This window comes from Eurytemora carolleeae, unplaced genomic scaffold, assembly GCF_000591075.1.
Source record: "Eurytemora carolleeae unplaced genomic scaffold, Eaff_2.0 scaffold233, whole genome shotgun sequence".
In the NCBI taxonomy this organism is placed as follows: domain Eukaryota; kingdom Metazoa; phylum Arthropoda; class Copepoda; order Calanoida; family Temoridae; genus Eurytemora; species Eurytemora carolleeae.
Genome location: NW_019396356.1, coordinates 136141 through 154969, shown reverse-complemented (window position 1 = coordinate 154969; position 18829 = coordinate 136141). Strand labels below are relative to the sequence as shown.

Here is an 18829-nt window from a genome sequence, read left to right as displayed (position 1 = left end):
TTCTATGTACGTACAGTATAAGATAATAAAAAAAAAATTTGCGGATTTCATAATATTTTTGCGCGCATATAAAAATTTTACAAAAATCAAAAACTTTTGGACACAAAAATTTATAATTTTAAGCATCCATAAACCTTTCCTGGGGTCTCATTTAAGGTTCCACAACAAATTTGGTCCGGATCGGTTCAGCCGTTTTGACGTTTTTTGGATACAAACGGACAGACATATAGACAAGCAAAGTTTATATATAGAATGTTAACCTTCTGGCCAGAAGGGTTCCAGTAAGCTGTCTCCTACAATTGCTCCAAGAAGAGGTTGACCCTTTCTTACCTGAAATCAAGAAGTTTCTCACTATAAAGAAAGAAGAATATCAGATGTGAGGATATACTGTGACGTATTAGGACGTACAGCTCAAGAACGTAAACAAACAAAAAAATTTGAGAGCCAAAAAAATGACAGACCACATTTTGGCAATCACAGGATTATGGCTATTTTGTGATTATTGTTACAAAAAAATAATGCTAAAATCAAGTTACTCATGTTGAATGAGGCAAGCTTTTTAAGGTCAAAGACGACTTTTAAGTTATCAATCAATTCATATTTTACCGGTGTCATGCATGGAGCGGACTCTTGCATGGGGCAGACTCCCCCAAAAGTTTTAACCATTTCTACACAACGTTAGACATAAAAAGCAATGTTATGACAGTTTCCGATATTTATTATCTATTTTGATTTGAAAAACACATTAAAAATTCTTTATGTCTCGAGTAAATATTAATTATTTGATAATTTGAAAGTAAGACGACATTCAAGAGGAAATAACCTTTTTTGCCTATATCCCCTTTAAAATACATTTAAGAACTAAGTGCACTTTAAATATATGTCAACTAATAATTTTTAATGTTTTGATATTACGTTTTATGTCTAACATTGTGTTAAAATGATTAAAACTATAGTATCAAGTCCGCTCCGTGCAGAACACCGGCTTATTTAGAACATCACTGTAAAATATAAACTTATATAGTATTCTTTTAAAAGTAAGGAAAAGTCCAGTTCCCAGACAGGATAGAGTCATTTAGTCATATTACCAGACAGGATAGAGTCATTTAGTCATATAGTCGGAAAATACGTAACATGAAGTGTAAAAATATCGCCTTAGCCCATACTTTCACGTGGACTGTCATTTTTTCTTAAGATATAAAGAATTTTCAATTTCGATTTCTTTTAAAAGAAACCTAAAATTTTTTGTTAATTTTCAACAATTTTTAATTGAATGATTTGGATGTTTTTTGATGAAAGAAACGGTTTGAAATTACTATTCAATTATTTTGCTTTAATAAATACTGAATTTAACAAAATGGCTACCGTTACACGTGCGGCCACCCTTGCTGCGTAGAGATTTGTGAAATCAAATATGCAGCAATCAGGTTCCCCCTTATCTCCTGCATAAAATATCAATAGGTCTGAAAGTTTCATCATATTTTTAGAATTAAATAAACTGGTTATGAATGATTGATGGTTAAGAACGAACCATGCTTGAAAAAACAGCTGACGACTATTTCAATTTCAAACCAACTCAGGCGTCTAGATGGACATACTACTTTCAAAATAACAATCTCAAAGTTACTTTCCTAATTCAATACTGAAGTAAAGGTTTTATCGATTGTATCGAATCTTTTTAAAAATAAAATTAATTAAAATTAATTTACCACCATTTTCAAATGTCAAGAGCACAGTACTTTAGAAAATTTCTGTTAATTGTTAACTTTTAACAACTTCCCTCACTTCACAATAATCTTAGATTAAAGTTTGCTTTTATCAATTTTAATCCTAAAACTTGGCAAAACGAACCAAACACCGATTATTTTTAAAAAGAAGAAAATAAATGCAAATTAGTTTTTTTTTGTAAAACATCCTAAAGACCTCTAGGAAGCATCTTCCAGTCCGTGTGAGGAAGCTTCGTAGATTTCTTCTCCGTAGCGTAGAGAGCAGCTTTCTTAGCATAGTCAAGCAGCTTCTCACGATTAACATTGCTAGGCCGTAGGATCCTAGATAGATAGATAGATAGATAGATAGATAGATAGATAGATAGATAGATAGATAGATAGATAGATAGATAGATAGATAGATAGATTATCACTAGCGCACTAGATATGGATGTGTGTTTAAACACAAGAACGAACAAACTATCACTAGCGCACTAGATATGGATGTGTCTTTAAACAAAAAACTAATATTAATGATATTAAGTCGTCTTTATGAATTTTCAATATTGACACAAATGACTGATCCTAGAATTCAAATCTTAATATTTCGGGGATCTCCCCCGGCCCTTACTATATTGTGTTTAAGTTTTATAGGTTTTATAAATTAAATTGTGTCGAAGATTTTTTCAAGTTTTACAGCTGAGTAATGGTAGATAAATACTCCCTCTTAACTACCTTCAACTATTTTTACACAAAAGACGGGAAACTTTTAATTTATTTTATTCTTGATTTAAGCTTNGTCTATCTTATTTTAAATTGATTAAGTCTAACAATATTCTTGATCTGGAAAATGAAAAATATTTTCAAACTTTAACTTTATTGACAAGTTCTGCTTTCGATAATTGAAATTTGGATCCATTTCGTCAAAGTTAAGTTTACAGTAGAACCCATAAAACAGAGGAATAATTGTCGTCTTCTTTTATTCTTCTTGGGATGAAATATCGCAATAGATATTTCGAAATTTTTAGGGTATCTACATTTTAAGAAATAATTTTATGCAAAGAAAAATATAGAGAAAGGTTTCAAGGGTACCGTGGTGAATCGTAGACATTGACATCTTTGCAATAAGAATCACTTGAAATTACGCTAACTACATCTATAGAAAACTAGAAGTTTGCCCGTACTACACTGTAAAACTTTTTATTGTATATATTTTATTCAATATTTTCTAGTCACGCGATTCGCACAATAATATTGAAAAAATTTATCTAAATTTTGACTAATTTTGTTTGCCAAGTCGAATCCAATTGGATAGGAATATTCCTATTTATTGAATATTTTATTCAAAAATTCAGAATCGAATATGTAAATAATCACGCTTTTACATTGTGAGTGATTTTTATGCAACTGTATTGAATATATTATTCAAAATTAATGAATTTATAATGCTTATTCAACCTGGATAAAAGAATACACTTTACCTTCCTCTTCCATTAGGATCGTCGTGATCATCTTGTAGATCTTCTATAAGAACCCCTTCCTTCAGCAAACTTTCTTTCTTAGCGGTCATCACAAAGTAATGAACCTAGAAGTAGAGCTTATTTAATAACACGCTAAGAAATGTCAAATTTTCATCCAACAAAATTTTTAAAGCACTAGAACCAAATTAAACCTTGTAGCTCGATTCTTCAACTGTTAATGAATGATAGATAACGACTTTGCAAAAATATATGTAATGTACATTTTGCACAATCGTTTTTATTGCAAAGTAACCGTTTACAATAAGGAAATATTCTTATATTATGCAAAAATAATTTTTTTTCTATTTTTTTCTTTTGCTCAGATCAGACCATATTTTCTCCTTATATAAATAACATCAGATTCTTGTGCAATCTATCATTTTATATAAATAGATCGAATATTTGAGATATTAGCTAAAATATCACTTTAGTTAAAATTAAATTTCTGTTTCCTAATTTTATATCGTCTTTACAGTAAACAATATTATCCTGTTTCCTGATTATGACCTCGTCTTTATAAAAAAACATTATTCTCCTGTTTTCTAATTATTAGCTCGTCTTTACAGTAAATAATATTTTCCTGATTTCTGATTCTTACCTCGTCTTCATAGTAAACAATATTCTCCTGTTCTCTGATTTTTATCTCGTCTTTATTGTAAACAATATTCTCCTGTTTCCTGATCCTTACCTCGTCTTTATAATAAATAATATTCTCCTGTTTGGCTGATCCTTACCTCGTCTTTATAGTAAACAATACTCTCCTGTTTCCTGATCCTTACCTCGTCTTTATAATAAACAATATTCTCCTGTTTGGCTGATCCTTACCTCGTCTTTATAGTAAACAATATTCTCCTGTTTCCTGATCCTTACCTCCTCTTTACATTAAACAATATTCTCCTGTTTCCTGATCCTTACCTCGTTTTTATAATAAACAATATTCTCCTTTTTCCTGATCCTTACCTCGTCTTTATAATATACAATATTCTCAAGATCAACTCCTGTTTCCTGATGCATTTCTTTAAAGAAGTCCTGATCGTATTGCCTGAAATACAGGAATGTTTAAATTATTTTTGTTAGTGTTGCATGTATTTTCGTGTGAATGTGGATGTGGACTTCAGATGCACAAATATAGAAGTGTAGATGGTGAAAACCTTGGCATTTTTAACTTTAACTTTATGATCCAGCAGAGTTCATATAGTTTAACGTATAGAAGGTCTCCGACATCGGTATAGAAAACTAAAGTTCCGACATTGGTATAGAAAACTAAAGTTCCGACATTGGTATAGAAAACTAAAGTTCCGACATCGGTATAGAAAACTAAAGTTCCGACATCGGTTTAGAAAACTAAAGTTCTGACATTGGTATAGAAAACTAAAGTTCCGACATTGGTATAGAAAACTAAAGTTCCGACATCGGTTTAGAAAACTAAAGTTCTGACATTGGTATAGAAAACTAAAGTTCCGACATCGGTATAGAAAACTAAAGTTCCGACATTGGTATAGAAAACTAAAGTTCCGACATTGGTATAGAAAACTAAAGTTTAAAGACAATTTTTCATTTCTCTTTTCTTAAAATTTTTTTTTTTCAAACTAAGGTTTAAGACAAACAAATAAATTGTGTCTTTAAAAAATGTAAAAACTTTTTCAAATAAACCTGCTGAGTCCTCCTATCTCCTCAACTGCTGCCTCCTCGGAGCTCCACCGATTTACAAAGTTTGCCGTTATAGCAATAGCAAGCCGGGCATCCAGGCTGAAAAATAAAACTAATTAAAGGGACTGGTGACGTAATTTGAAGGGAACCTTTTTCAAACCTTAGTCTCGTCAAGAAGGATGGAGGTATCCTTGTTTTTCTTTCTGAAAATTATTTCTTTTCAGATTAGATAGGTACCTCCTGAATCGGCCATGTAAATCCTTAAAAAAAACCGTGACTTAAAAGTATGTCACTTTAAACGGTTCTTCTTTCCGTTAAACAAAGAGGGTGAGATTTCAATGATGCCCAAATGCTCTTTATTTATGAAGATTTTACGGTTTAAAATGTCTTTGGTCTCCATGACTTAGAAACGGTCTTTGGTCTTATATCCATAAAGAAATTGACTCTTTAACGCCCTATATCTTTGCAACCCAACGTCGAAGATCTGAGATATTTCAAACTACGAATCCCGTTAGATCAAATAATCTAAGTTTGAAATATCAAAGAATTACAACATCAGGTTGCAAAGATACGAATTAGATAATTTGAGTTTGTGGCAAAGAATCAATTCCTTTGTGAAGAAATAAAGAATAGTAAATATTGACGGAGAACTGACAATGAAAGTTCTGAAGTCTCTTCTTTTTTTGGTAACTTTTGTACCCAATGTAAACATCGAAAATCAAAAGTTTAAAATAAAATTAACAAAAAATAATTTCATGATCTCTTTAATGTTTCTGCGGAAAACACTCTGCAATCTGAAAAGTTCTTAATAATTTAATTTAATCCAAATCAAACCCATTAGATGGTTTTGAGAACATAAATAGATTATTACTGGTAAAACTTATTTTCTAATTTCTCTTGAAATCATATCCCCGAGCGGGCTTGCGGTAATCCCTTCCCCCCCGCCCCCTGCAAATTGTGGTATCAATAAGGGGGGGTTTAAACTTATTATGATCAAAATCGAACCCGTGAACACCAGTCTGGACTTCAATCCAGTTATTGGCTGTGGATACGTGTGCTTAACTTCAGTGAGCTAACGAGAACTGGTGTCACACACTCCCCAACCCACCCCACGAAAACTTACAACATACAAATAATAGAAAATATTTTAATTGAATAAACTGTATTAAAATTAGTAATCTTTTGTTTAAATATTTTTTATATCATTTGTAATTTTGGTGTAAAATGCGGAGAACAGACACTTTTTGTCATTGAGGTTAAACCAATGTTCACTTTCACCACACTGTGCCCCCCCCCCCTAGCCTTCCAAGGTTAATAAAATCCTTTTTTGACACACACCTGTATCTGCTGAAACCATCCAGAACACAATTCTTCCCACTAGCTCCTGCAATTAAAATATATATTTACACGACTATTTTTTAAGTTTAAATATTTTACCGCCTTTTTTTTTTGGGGGGGGGGAATTTATTTTTTTGAATTTAAATTCATGAAAAAAAATGTTGTTAGCTTCTGCCTGCAGACAGAATGAAAAGTGTACGAATAACGATGCATTTTATCCCAAATGTAAATATAGTTTTGGAGGGGTGAAACAGTTTTAGAACAGACTGATTTTAAACTGACCCATTTTAAATTATAATTATTTCAAAGTTTTATATTAGAATTTTTAAATCCTTATTCCATTTTGAATAGGAAAACAGATTAGTCTAGATAATCTTATTTTAAAATAAAACGAATTCATTATTTTCTTTTAAGCATTAACTGAATCAGAAAATTTGAGAGAAACTTGGCCTAAAGTTTTTATAAATCAGGGATATTAGTATTTTTATCTTTTCTGAATGAAAAATAATAAGGAAACTCTAGATTTTCATAGATATTAGTGTTAAACAAACATATTCAATATCAGGGTTCTTTTTTATTCACTTACGATTTAGGATTATATTCACAGTTTAGATTTTCTTGTTGTTTGTTTATCAATGGTAATAATACTGTTTTGAAATAGCCTGCTTTCATGGTAAATGTGAAACTAACGGCCGAAAAATTTGACAGAAAAAAATGTTAACATTTAATATTTTCAAAATGCGCCAATTTACACAAAAAAAAATCCGAAAAAATTGAAACGATTAAAAATGGAAAATTTTATGAATGGTCCTAAAAGCCTAGAAAGAAATTGTAAGTAATGTATATATAATTATATATATTATATAAATGTATATATATATAATTATATATAATTAAATATAATGTTTATATAATAACAATAAAAAATACTAAAAGTTACCTATTATTATGTCAAAAACATACCCCTCCGCTTCCTTCTCCTTCTCTTCAAATATTGCCTGGATAGTAAATAATGAACACGTGTTCTTTTTAGATATTTAAGTTGCTTTGGTTTCCAGGACAGGAAGAGTGGAAGACAGGAAGACAGGAAGTATTGAAGACAGGAATGGAGGAAGTATTGAAGACAGGAAGCATTGAAGACAGGACGACAGAAAGTATTGAAGACAGGAAGTATTGAAAACAGGAAGACAGGAAGTATTGAAGACAGCAAGTCAGAAAGTATTGAAGACAGGAAGTATTGAAAACAGGAAGACAGCAAGTCAGGAAGGCAGGAAGTATTGTAGACAGGAAGGCAGGAAGGCAGGAAGTATTGAAGAAAGGAAGTATTGAAGATAGGAAGACAGGAAGTATTGAAGACAGGAAGGCAGGAAGATAGGAAGACAGGATGAAGTTAACAACCTGCCAACCAGCGATCAAAGCTCCTTCTTCTGTTAATGATGGTTCAGCTAGTCGAACAAATCTTAATGTATTTTTATTATTTTAAATATTGTCTATCTTATTGTTATTAATAATATTATTATTATTATCAATATTATTATCAATATTATTATTATTATTAATGTTATCATTATCATCCTTATTATCAATATTATCAATATTATCAATATTATCAATATTATCAATATTATCAATATTATCAATATTATCATTATTATCAATTTATCATTATTATCAATATTATCTATATCACTCTCCGTCCTAGGCTTCTACTCTACTTTTCTAAATCATATTTTACATACTTTGAAGGAAAAAATCAGCGGTTGAATTTAAACGAGCAGTTGAGATCTAGTCAAGACTCTACCACGTAGATCAGAATAAGAAATGCGACTTTTTTCTTTCTCTAATTAAAAATTTATTTAACGTATGAAATCATAATCTTTCAGGTCAAAGTTTAAAAATGTTAAAGTTTAACACTATAAGATATATTTGAATTAGAAATAGAAAATAAGAGTTTGAGACAAGTGCCCAGTTCCTTTATAATAAAGAAATCCCCCCTTCTTTCTAAACAATTACATTTTAGGAATTTATGAATAATTAAAAAGTATTTTTTGACACTTACTTGCAAGGAGCGTAGATGATAACTCCCAACATTAAACTGATTTTAACCAACATCAACTAAAGATTGGATAATTAATATATTTCGAGAAAAGTTTAGGATTTTTATCATTTAAAAATATAAGAAAGTAACAACTGTATGGACCTGAAAAGTTTCGCTAAACAATTTTAACGATGCTTGTCTCAGCTCTATTTATTTTTCAAGTTCACTAAATCTATACCGGATACAGTTTTGGCCAGGTTGACAGCTAGTATATTGTTGTTGTGATGCAAGGAGTATTCTCCTGATTAGCTTCTTTGTCACAGCATAGGAATATGTAGATTGCTCACCAGATAAAGAAGATTTGGGAGGCTCGCTACAGCAAAAATGTTTTTATTAACGATGCAAAAACCAAGGAAAACCCTGAAACATGATCCAGAGTGCATTTTAAAACGATGCTCTGCACTTTAATGGTAATTTAATGGGGTTAAGAACGAACAAATTAATATTTGAAGGATAATGAGTTATGCCATGTCTGGGCGGGAAATGACCAGTCCACAAAAATGGTTGAAAATTTTGAAATTTATTCAAACCAAAATAGCATGGCTTCAAGAAGAAAGTTTGCCAGACAGTTTGAAATTTGGGAAAATCTGGGTTTAATTTGTCCCAGAGCCTCTGACATAGGACCAAGAGGATTGCATAAATTATGATTCTCAAAAGTAAATCAAAACCAGAAAAATTCCCAAAAGCCCTTTTTCGGTTGATTGCTTGAAAAGGGTCTAAACCCCACTCTGATGAAGCAAGTTTGAAAATTTTCTTGCTGTGACAACGAAGCTTATTCATATTTAAATTTGAACGCTCCTTACATTACAACAAAGATCTGATTTAGAATTCGGTGATGGTGATGGACCAAACCTCTGTAGAGTAAGAAAAGTAGATGTTAGTTCCACATTTATTAAAAATATATTTCGGTCTGGGTTGACCCTCGTCTGCAGTTCTAACAATATAATAACCATCAAAATCGATAAAGATCTGATTGGCATCAACTGGTTTAAAAAAATTCCGGTATAGATATAATAAACTTCAAAAATAATTACCGGGCTTCTACAAGTACACCTAATTGCTTTCAGGGAAGCACACCTCGTATATCAACTGTAAAGGCCAACGATAAGACTGGAATTAAGTGTAGCTGTAATAGACCGGAAATGAAGATGAAAATACCGGAAGTGTAACTATATGGACCGTAAACCTAATTGAAAGGACTGAATGGTGAATGTACAACTGCATTGAGAATAGACCGGAAATGTACATGACAGAAATAAAAGTGTGGCTTATATGGAACAGAAATGTACAGAAGTTATATCTAAATAGACCGGAAGTGTATACCTGAAGGTAACGAAAGTGTACCTGAAGGGACAGGAAGTGTATCTGAAGAGAATGGAAGTGTACCTGAAGAGACCGGAAGTGTACCTGAAGAGACCGCAAGTGTACCTGAAGGGACCGAAGTGTACCTGAAAGGACCGGAAGTGTACCTGAAGGGACCGCAAGTATACCTGAAGGGACCGGAAGTGTACCTGAAGGGACCGGAAGTGTATCTGAAGAGACCGGAAGTGTACCTGAAGGGACCGGATGTTTATATGATTGATGGATCCGGTTGCAAATTTTCCAAAGAACTTCTTAGCCCCCAAGGATTTGAGGTCCTCTATCAGAAACTTCCAGAGCTAAATACAACAAAGTTTATGCTAAAAAGTTGTATCTAAATGTTCAACAGAAGTAACTAGACAAGAATCATTGTAAAAAAACTGACATATTGTTGAACCGAACTAATGAAAGCATATTGCAATGTTATTACTTGGCAATACTGAAATGTAAATTTGATTTATAAAACACTAAAAATTAGTTTTGTTAAAATGTTATTTTTGTAAAGAACATTCAATTATTAAACTGGAAATACATTGATTTGGTTTTCGATATTTAATTCAAATTATGTTTTCTATCTCTAGCATCTACTCAACAAATACATCAATGCCAAATAATTGTCATTAAAATTAAAAGAAACCCTTTCAAATTATTTAAGATTAGATTCCTGTAGTTTTATAGGTTTTTATTAAATATATATTATTTTGTGTTTTGAAAAGTTTCAAATAAATATGTTGTGTTGGATGAAGCTTTTGTTCTTGTTTGATGTTGTTATTTGTAGATTGATTAGATTCGAATAAAATGTGTTCCGAGGCCGAAATTAAAGAATCTGAGCCACGGTCCAAATATGAGACGCGGTTCAAACATGGTTGGTTCAGCTCGAAATGTTTTCAGTGTTTCGAGACGGCGCTCAATTGGAACCGGTTTTTGGCGTATCAGCAACGCGGTTTAAATTATTTAAATTCGGCCTCTGTTAGGTTTTGTTTTGTTTAACTTTTTTAATGGTGAGATCAATTGGGACTGCAGTTCTGTTCGAAACCCCATTTAATAATAAGTTTTGTGATATTAAGTTTTATGATAATAGGTTTTATCAAATTACGTTTCACGATAATAAGTTTAATGATAGTAAGTGTAATAATATTAGCTTTTAATTCATTATTATAAGTTTTGTGATAATAGGTTTTGTTTTATGATAATAAGTTCTATGATAATAACTTTTATGATAATAAGTGTTGTATATGGCACTAGGGTAACCTACCTTTAAAACATTATTTCTTGTGAATGAAGGTCGTCTTTCTGTAAAAATTAATTAATATATTTTTCTTACACTAAATATATAACTTTAGCAATAAGCCTGCTATCAACTTACAAGCAAACTAAATTCTGAACAGTTTTGTTCATGGTATACATTATAGTATACATTTTTATACATCATGCATTTAATTACAGGATTTTTGTAATTTGATTAATTAAGTTAATTGATAAGCTGTAATTTTCTAAAATGTATATAAAATTGATTATATACAGGGTTACCCAAAAAGGATGAGACTTCAGAGACGACTGTACGGAATATACACTGTATCCATGGTTCACAACAAAGTTAAGTGTATAGCTTGTTAACAGTTAAATCAATGTTTATTACCTATTAGTACGACTCTAGCTCCCAGTAGCTGGGCCTCTATAGCAGTTCTGAAAAATAATATGAATAAAAATTAAAACTAACATTGGATAAAATTCATAAAACTCTCCATCAATAGAAATTCTATGAATTTTTTAATCAAATTCTATTGACAAACAGGAAGGGGGAACTTATTATCTGAAAATACTGAATTTCATCAACTTACGTCCAACGACCGTCACAATATACGTCTTGGTGTACAACTACTAATCCATTAATCTCATGCGCTTGCATCGAGCTGTGAACTTTTGAATGAATCAAGCTCTCATATTAATAGATTAACCCTATCTCTGCTGGGGTACTTGAAAACCAGGATACGCTTCCCCCCCCCCAGCAGGAATAGGGTTAAACAGAATTAAAATATTTAATTTTTCTGAATAAAATTTTAAAGTTTGTTTAAGAGAGATAAGCTGATTTATGATTTTAAAGATTTTTTTTGGGAAAAAAACGTGCGTTCCTTTTTCTTACAAAACTTTGAATCCATTCATTTTAAATATTTTTTTCTCTTGTGTCTTTCTTAAGATTTTCTTGAAAACAACATATAAATATATATATGAGAAAACAACATATAAATATACATATGAGGAAACCAATTGTTTTCTTGAAAACAACATATAAATATATATATGAGGAAACCAATTGTTTTCTTTTATATAGTTTTATATATAGTTTTATATAGTTTTAGGAAATCAATTATGATCATGAAAGGTTCAAGAGTTTGTATTGCAATAACTTTTGATGAAAACCTTAATTGAAATAGTTTTATTTTTAGTAGAAGAATTCTAACATCTCAATACCAACCCGCAAGTTTTTTCTTTGTAAAAAAAGTTTTTCTTGCCAAAATAGACATGATAGAGCATTCTAATATCTCTTTAAAAAACTTTAAAATTATGGATTTACAAAATTACGGAAATTGTGTGCATTGTAAAACAAAAACCGACAAAAATTTCGCGGATTTAATAAAAAAAATTTCGTGGATTTTAAAAATTTTCAAATATCGAATTTTGTTAAGAGGCAAATTTTTGAAAATTCAATTATCCATAAACCTTCCCTGGGGTCTCACAAAAAGTTTGCGCACGATCGGTTCAGCCGTTTTCATTGACGTTTATTGGATGCAAACAAACAGACAGACAGACAAGCAAAGTATATACATAGAATTAAGATAGTTCTTGTGGTTTTTTATAGGGGTCAAAAACATTAGAATTAATTTGAACTGCAAAACATTTTGTAGTGAACACGGTTGCATTTTTAATTCATTTTAAACATTCAGTGTTTTCTATAAAAGTCTGTTTATAGCGTAATTTGTAATATCTGTAACTTCAAGAAGAGATTAAATAAGATGAAATAATATTTTCATATTTTTGATTGGTATAAAATGTAAAATAAATACAATTTTTGGTTACAAAAAATGTGTCCTACATTTTGAAAAGCTATAACGTTTTTTAAATGCTTTTTGGACGCTTAAACCCGTAATTCACTTTTCGAGAAAAAGATTTGAATTGTGAATAGTAAACTCAAGAATAAAAAATACTAACCTAAGACCTACTGGTCCAGCACCCACCACCAAAACTCTATTCCTCTCTATATGTCCAATAGTATTCCTGTAAAAGAAGAGATTCTTTTTCTCTTTGGAAATCATTCCTTTTAGGATTATTCAACGTTACAACTCTTTTTTAAAAACTTTTTTTTCCTTGTTCTTTCGCCATTTTTTCGCCATGATCTTTAATCCTTTTTAAAGCATTCTTTGAAAATATAAAATATCTAAATACTTTATCATAAGCCAGAAGTATCCCTGCAGCGTTAAGAATTTGTGATTAAAGAGTTTTGATTTCGTCATTTCAATTATTTTTAAACCACTCCTAGCTTAAAGAGACTCTAAGCGTAATTTCAAGTAAATTTTGTGGAAAATATTTTATGACGACAAAAGTGTTTAATTCAGATAATTTTTCCATTCCTTCTTAAATTTCGCAGAAAAACCAAAAAAACGTAAATAGTTTAAAAAAACAAAACGTGAATATTTATTTCATATTTGATCCGACAAAGTTTTTAAGGGTACCGTTGTTAATCGAGCATTGTCATCTTTGCATGGAGGGTCACTTGAAATTACACTAAGCTCCCTTCTGTCAGTATCTTCTATTTCTTTTCTAAACTTCATGAGAACCAATTTTTCTAATACTAAAACTTTTAATAAATCTTATGTTTAATGTTGTTTAAATGCAGTTTTACCAGTTGCTTTAAAATCAATTTATTTCATGAAATGGGTTTGTTTAAAGGGACATGGTGCAAAATTGCTTTGTTTCACCTAAATTGAATTTTTTTTAATAATAAAAATAATAAAACAGAATCAAAAAGTCGTTTTCGTATTCTAAAGGAATTGAGTCTTTGTCACAAACTCAAATTTTCTAATCCCTTTATCATTGCTGTTTAATATTAAAGACCTTTGATATTTCCAACTATGAATCCCGTCTGATTAAATAATCTAAGTTTGAAATATCAAGGGTTTACTTCATTACGTTGTATAGTTATAAGAATTTCAACATTTCCGTTTGTGTCAAAGTTAAGAATTAAAATTTTTGCTTTGAAAACAGATATAAAAAAACAAAACAAAAAATAACAAAACAAGTTTTGAACAAAAAATTCAGAATTTTTTCGATAAAGTCGGAGTTTTGTAATGTTCTGGGCTCAGGTTTACCTCTCATATAATTCTTGCTTAGCTTTCTTCTCCAGAATTTTCCAGATTTCCTTGTACTTGTAGGGTAGCACATCCTGGATAATAGGAGGTATGATATACAGTGGTAAGCGAGTATAACAATGCAATAAAGACGACTTTTTTATTTAAGTTTTGATAGTTAACAAGCTTTTTTTCGCATAACAAGTTTACAAGTAATCAAAGAGAAGCTTTTTAAATTGACAGCTTCTCTTGACTTCTATGTATCCAAGCTGTTTAACAGGTTGTAATAAGTTAAAATTTAAAACAAAAGTTGTCTTCATTGTATTGATATAATCGCCTACCACTGTATTTGATATAAATACATTTTGTGCGTTACATCACAAGCCAGAATTGTATAGTGCTGTCCGACCATGTCCGGCCCAATTTAAGTTCCTTTAAAATGTTTAGACCTTACAACAAGACTAAAAGAATTTCTTTGCAAAAACTTGAAGTTTCTAATCCCCAATATTGTTTTAACCTTAGGGTATTACCTTTGATATTTCAAACCTAGATTATTTGAATCATTCATTGTTTAAAATATCCAAGGTCTTCGATATAATGATTATAATCAGAGTTTGTGGTATAGACTACATTTTTTCAAAAGTTTTTTTTTGATATATTTAGAATCCTATTCTGAAACAAACCAACTCCAAAACCAAAAAATGATAAGAATATTTTTTATATCACAATTAAAAATAGAACCAGAGGAATTATTTACCTTATAAGCCGCTTTGAGATAAGGAAAAAATTCCGAATATCTTCCTCCCCTGAAAACAAATAATTTCATCCTAAGTCAGTATACACAGGGGGACCCATAATACTGTAGAATATGAAGATGTCATTTAAACAATGTTATATGTATTTGATGTTGATATAAAGTATTTTGCTAAAACCCATGAAATTAAATGGTTCTGTGTACACTACATAATTGCTACTGTACTGTTTACTAATAAAATAAAATAAAACACATAGCTTGAGTGTAGCAGATCCTATTCCATAGTTTTACGAGTCCCACTGTATGCTGTATTTTATAAAAGTTTAGAGAAAAAACGTTGAGCTGCATCACTGCAGTGTATTTTGAACCTTGAAACGTTGGCTCCGATACAAACTCTTTTGAAGGAGTCCAGGGTTTCCTAAAATAAAAAATAAAAAATTTTAATTGATAAAATTCACAGAATTTGAAATTGGCTCATCTTGATAAAGTATAATTGAAAATCTATATATAAATTTGGCTTATCTGTCTTAGTGTCTGTCTGTCTTTTTGTTTGTTTGTATCCAATAAACGTCAAAACGGCTGAACCGATCGGGCCCACATTTTTTGTGGGACATCACGTGGCCACAGGGAAGGTTTATGAATGATAAAAAATTTTTAAAAATATGTTTTAATTTTAATTTTGTAAAAAAAATTTAAATTCTTTAAAATCCGCGTATTTTTTTTTAAAAATCCCTAAATTTTTTTCTTCTTTGTTTTAAAATGTAAACAAAAAGAACATGTTCACAATTTAAATAGAAGATGGGTGCGAAGCGCCCTAAAAGCCTAGGATAGTAATATTTAAGTAAATATAATAGAGTCCTAATCAGAAAGACCCGGAATTAATGTACAGACGACTTTACTATCTAATTTTAGAAATAAAATTGATGAAATGATAATCACAAAATATCGCTTCCTGCCAATTCCAACATGTGGTCTGCCTTTTTTGAGCATTTAAAATTTCCAGAGATATATATGAAAAGTCTCCTGATTAACTGTCAATTCCGGGTCTTTCTGATCATCACTGTATAAAACATAAACATCAAATGTTAGACATAATAAAACAAAACAAAAAGTAATTTTAAATCCAAAAACATTATACACTTTATAAGTGCATAACACGCAGGAGAATTAACATTGGAAGTAATATAAACGTCAAAGAAACAAAACTTCTAAACCTGAAATGTTTCAGCATCGTAGAACTCTTTGAAGGCTTCAACTCCTGCCGGGGTTGCTGTCGGCCATTTTACCTAAAATATAACATTTTAGAAATGATAAAATTTTTGAATCAAGAAACAGATCTTTACCAAATATTATCCCAAAAGAACTACTATTCATTGTTTAATGATCAATGATAATTTTACCTCAATGTTTTGATAATTTTGCGTATAATTTTTGATTTAGGTTTAAAGCATTTAGGAGTTTTCCATTTTCCAGATTTGAGTACATAAATGCTTTTCAAACTAAATAGATGATCATCCTCCGCCAAAAATCACGTCATACGATGATTTTAAGTTTAAATCGATATGAAGACGACATTTCTAGTACATTGGAGCGCATCCAGAGTATCTAACCTTACTTTACAACCTTGGTAAAACATCACATATTTCTGAAATCTGAGTAAAAACTTGTTCATCCCCCCTTGACGGTTTGATTTTATCCGTCAACCTGTTTAAATCATCTCTTGAAGGTCCCGGTTTAAAACAAAAATCAAACTTAAGTCCAGGTGGGGGTAAGCGCTATCCCAGATATGCAGTTTGTCCATGATTAAGGAATAGATATAGTGAACAAAAATATTAAAATTAGCAAACGGGAAATCTTTCTCTCTGAAAATCTGGGTAAAAGTCCACTTACTAGGTATGAGACTCCAGAGGGCCCCCAAAGGGCCCTAAACTTGCTTACACTCTATCTTTTGATTTTCTTTTTAAATTCACATAAAAATAGAGTTTGTTAATCCTCTTATAAAAAGTTTAGTTAGAGGTTTAAATATTTTAATCCTGTTAATAAAAGTGGTGTATGTCTAAACATATATATTTTAAATACAATTAAGTTTTTTAAAATTTAGCTTTTCATTGTTTTGCTTTTCTACTGATTGTTAACTCTTGAGTTGTCGATTTCTGAAACTTGATTCAACATTTCAAAAGTATTATTCCCAATTAAGCAACTCAGTTTTAAAGTTTAACTTGACACACAGTCAGATTCACAATATTATAAAATTGATATTTATCTTTAGCATTTTTAAGTTTGCTATATTAATAAGAACAATTCTTTTTTCAGGAGTGTGTATTTTTCCGATTGAAAATCATTGAAAATAAAAAGAAAAAATATCTTAGTGGATTTTAGGGCACAAACACAAATAAACAATATTTAAAAATGTTTGGGAAAAAATTATTCGAAAGGTGGGGGGGGGGGGCAGAAATTCCCCATTTCTGAAATTTTTTTTTCAGCTTACTGCATGTGGCTGCGAGAGGGTGTAAGTATTAAATAATGTTTGAAAATGTAGCGCTAATCTACACCTCCTTGATCTCGATATTCACATTGACAACTATTAAGTTAGAGGATAATGTACTTAATCCCTTAGATTTTGCCAACCCTGGCTTGGTTTCCGTCAAAAGATAATAAACATTATTATTGTTAACCTTAGATTATATCATATTGCAAGCTTTTCTAAAATATATTTAAAAGATTCTTTTTTATTATGGATCAAAACCTTTTATTGAAATTTGAATTTTTTTATCAAATTATAGAAATCTTGATAAGTGAACTGTCTACAATATCATACAGTAAGAACCAGAAAACTCTGAATAGGAAGACGACTTATAGACTCAAGATATGAAATAGTTTAAATAGTCCAATGAACATAAGGCACAGTGTAAACAGACTCCATTAGCTTGAAAAGTAATTTACTATAATTACACGTTTTGCTTTGTAACAACATAAAATACACAAAGGTATTGCTATAATGTCGTTTTCCTATTCCACAGCTTTCTGGTTGTCACTGTATCTCCGTGATAAATTTGGCAGGGTTGGATTAACCCAGAAATATACTCCACAAATACAATAAAAGTTTTATTTTCTCCTTGAAAAACTAATAATATTTTTAATCTAAAAAATTGAAGAAAAAAGAGAAAGAACTACTATATCAGTGTCACAGACAAATAAACACTTATTAAACCTTGGAGCCAAATATCTCAAATCAGATTTGTATTTTGTAGAAAAATATTTTTTACCTCGCTTTCTTGTCGCCGAAATTTAAACAGCGCCATTTTTAACCTGAAAATCTCAAGTACAAAAATGAAATTTAAATTCCAAATATACGAAGACCAAAAACTGCAATTTGAAACCCAAATAAAAAACCTGATTAAATTAAAATATTTTTCAATTTAAATGGAAAACAAAAGAAACAGAATATCAATCACAGTGATTTCAAGGTTCCAAGATCTCAAGCAAAAATCGATGAGTATTTTGCCAATTACTTCTTTAAAACCAAAGCTAATAACAAGTGCTTTTCATTGCTAAAATGTACATCCTACAGAAAAACATAACTGAGTTAGAGCGGTAAACTCAAAGCCCACGGCGTTGCGACACTTCAAAGTCGACCCTGTCTTGAAAATTAATGAGACTTTCATACGCAGACAGAATCTATGTGCACATGGAGTTGGTGAAACATTACTTTCTTTATGGGTTATGGTATTCATTTTACGAAATTGTCTGTTATTGAAAATTTGTATCCATTCTTTTATATTGTAATTTTCCTTTTTAAAATTCTTTACTTTGCCCCCCTCCCCTTAGGAGCTCCTAAGGAGGGGGGGGGGGCAAAGTTTGAACTGTAAATTCAGAACATTTAGCTTCTTGGATATCAGGCAAAAGTCGCACAAGTATAAGATACTTTAAAGCTACACATACAGTCCAATCACCTTGCAATAGCTTACTTAAGTACTACTTAATCTCTCCTACAAACAAAACTCTGTGAACTTAAAAGGGAAAATTAGGTTACAGCACTGCAATAATATGTATTTTTT

At 30.7% G+C, this 18829-nt stretch overlaps 1 protein-coding gene across 1 annotated transcript; it reads right to left on the bottom strand.

Moving 5' to 3' along the window:
* Positions 1-255: 255 nt before the first annotated feature.
* On the bottom strand, positions 256-18093 carry LOC111701615 (F-actin-monooxygenase MICAL2). Its single transcript, XM_023472979.1, has 19 exons — positions 18038-18093; positions 15986-16057; positions 15140-15189; positions 14775-14823; positions 14039-14112; positions 12882-12947; positions 11311-11357; positions 10927-10964; positions 9866-9970; positions 8274-8329; positions 7613-7673; positions 7155-7212; positions 6215-6260; positions 4880-4975; positions 4187-4268; positions 3188-3291; positions 1924-2048; positions 1366-1442; positions 256-330 (listed from the first exon to the last, which is right to left on the bottom strand). Exons 1-19 carry the CDS (start codon positions 18071-18073, stop codon positions 256-258), a joined length of 1317 nt encoding a protein of 438 aa, XP_023328747.1. The 5' UTR covers positions 18074-18093.
* Between the last annotated feature and the right edge of the window lie 736 nt (positions 18094-18829).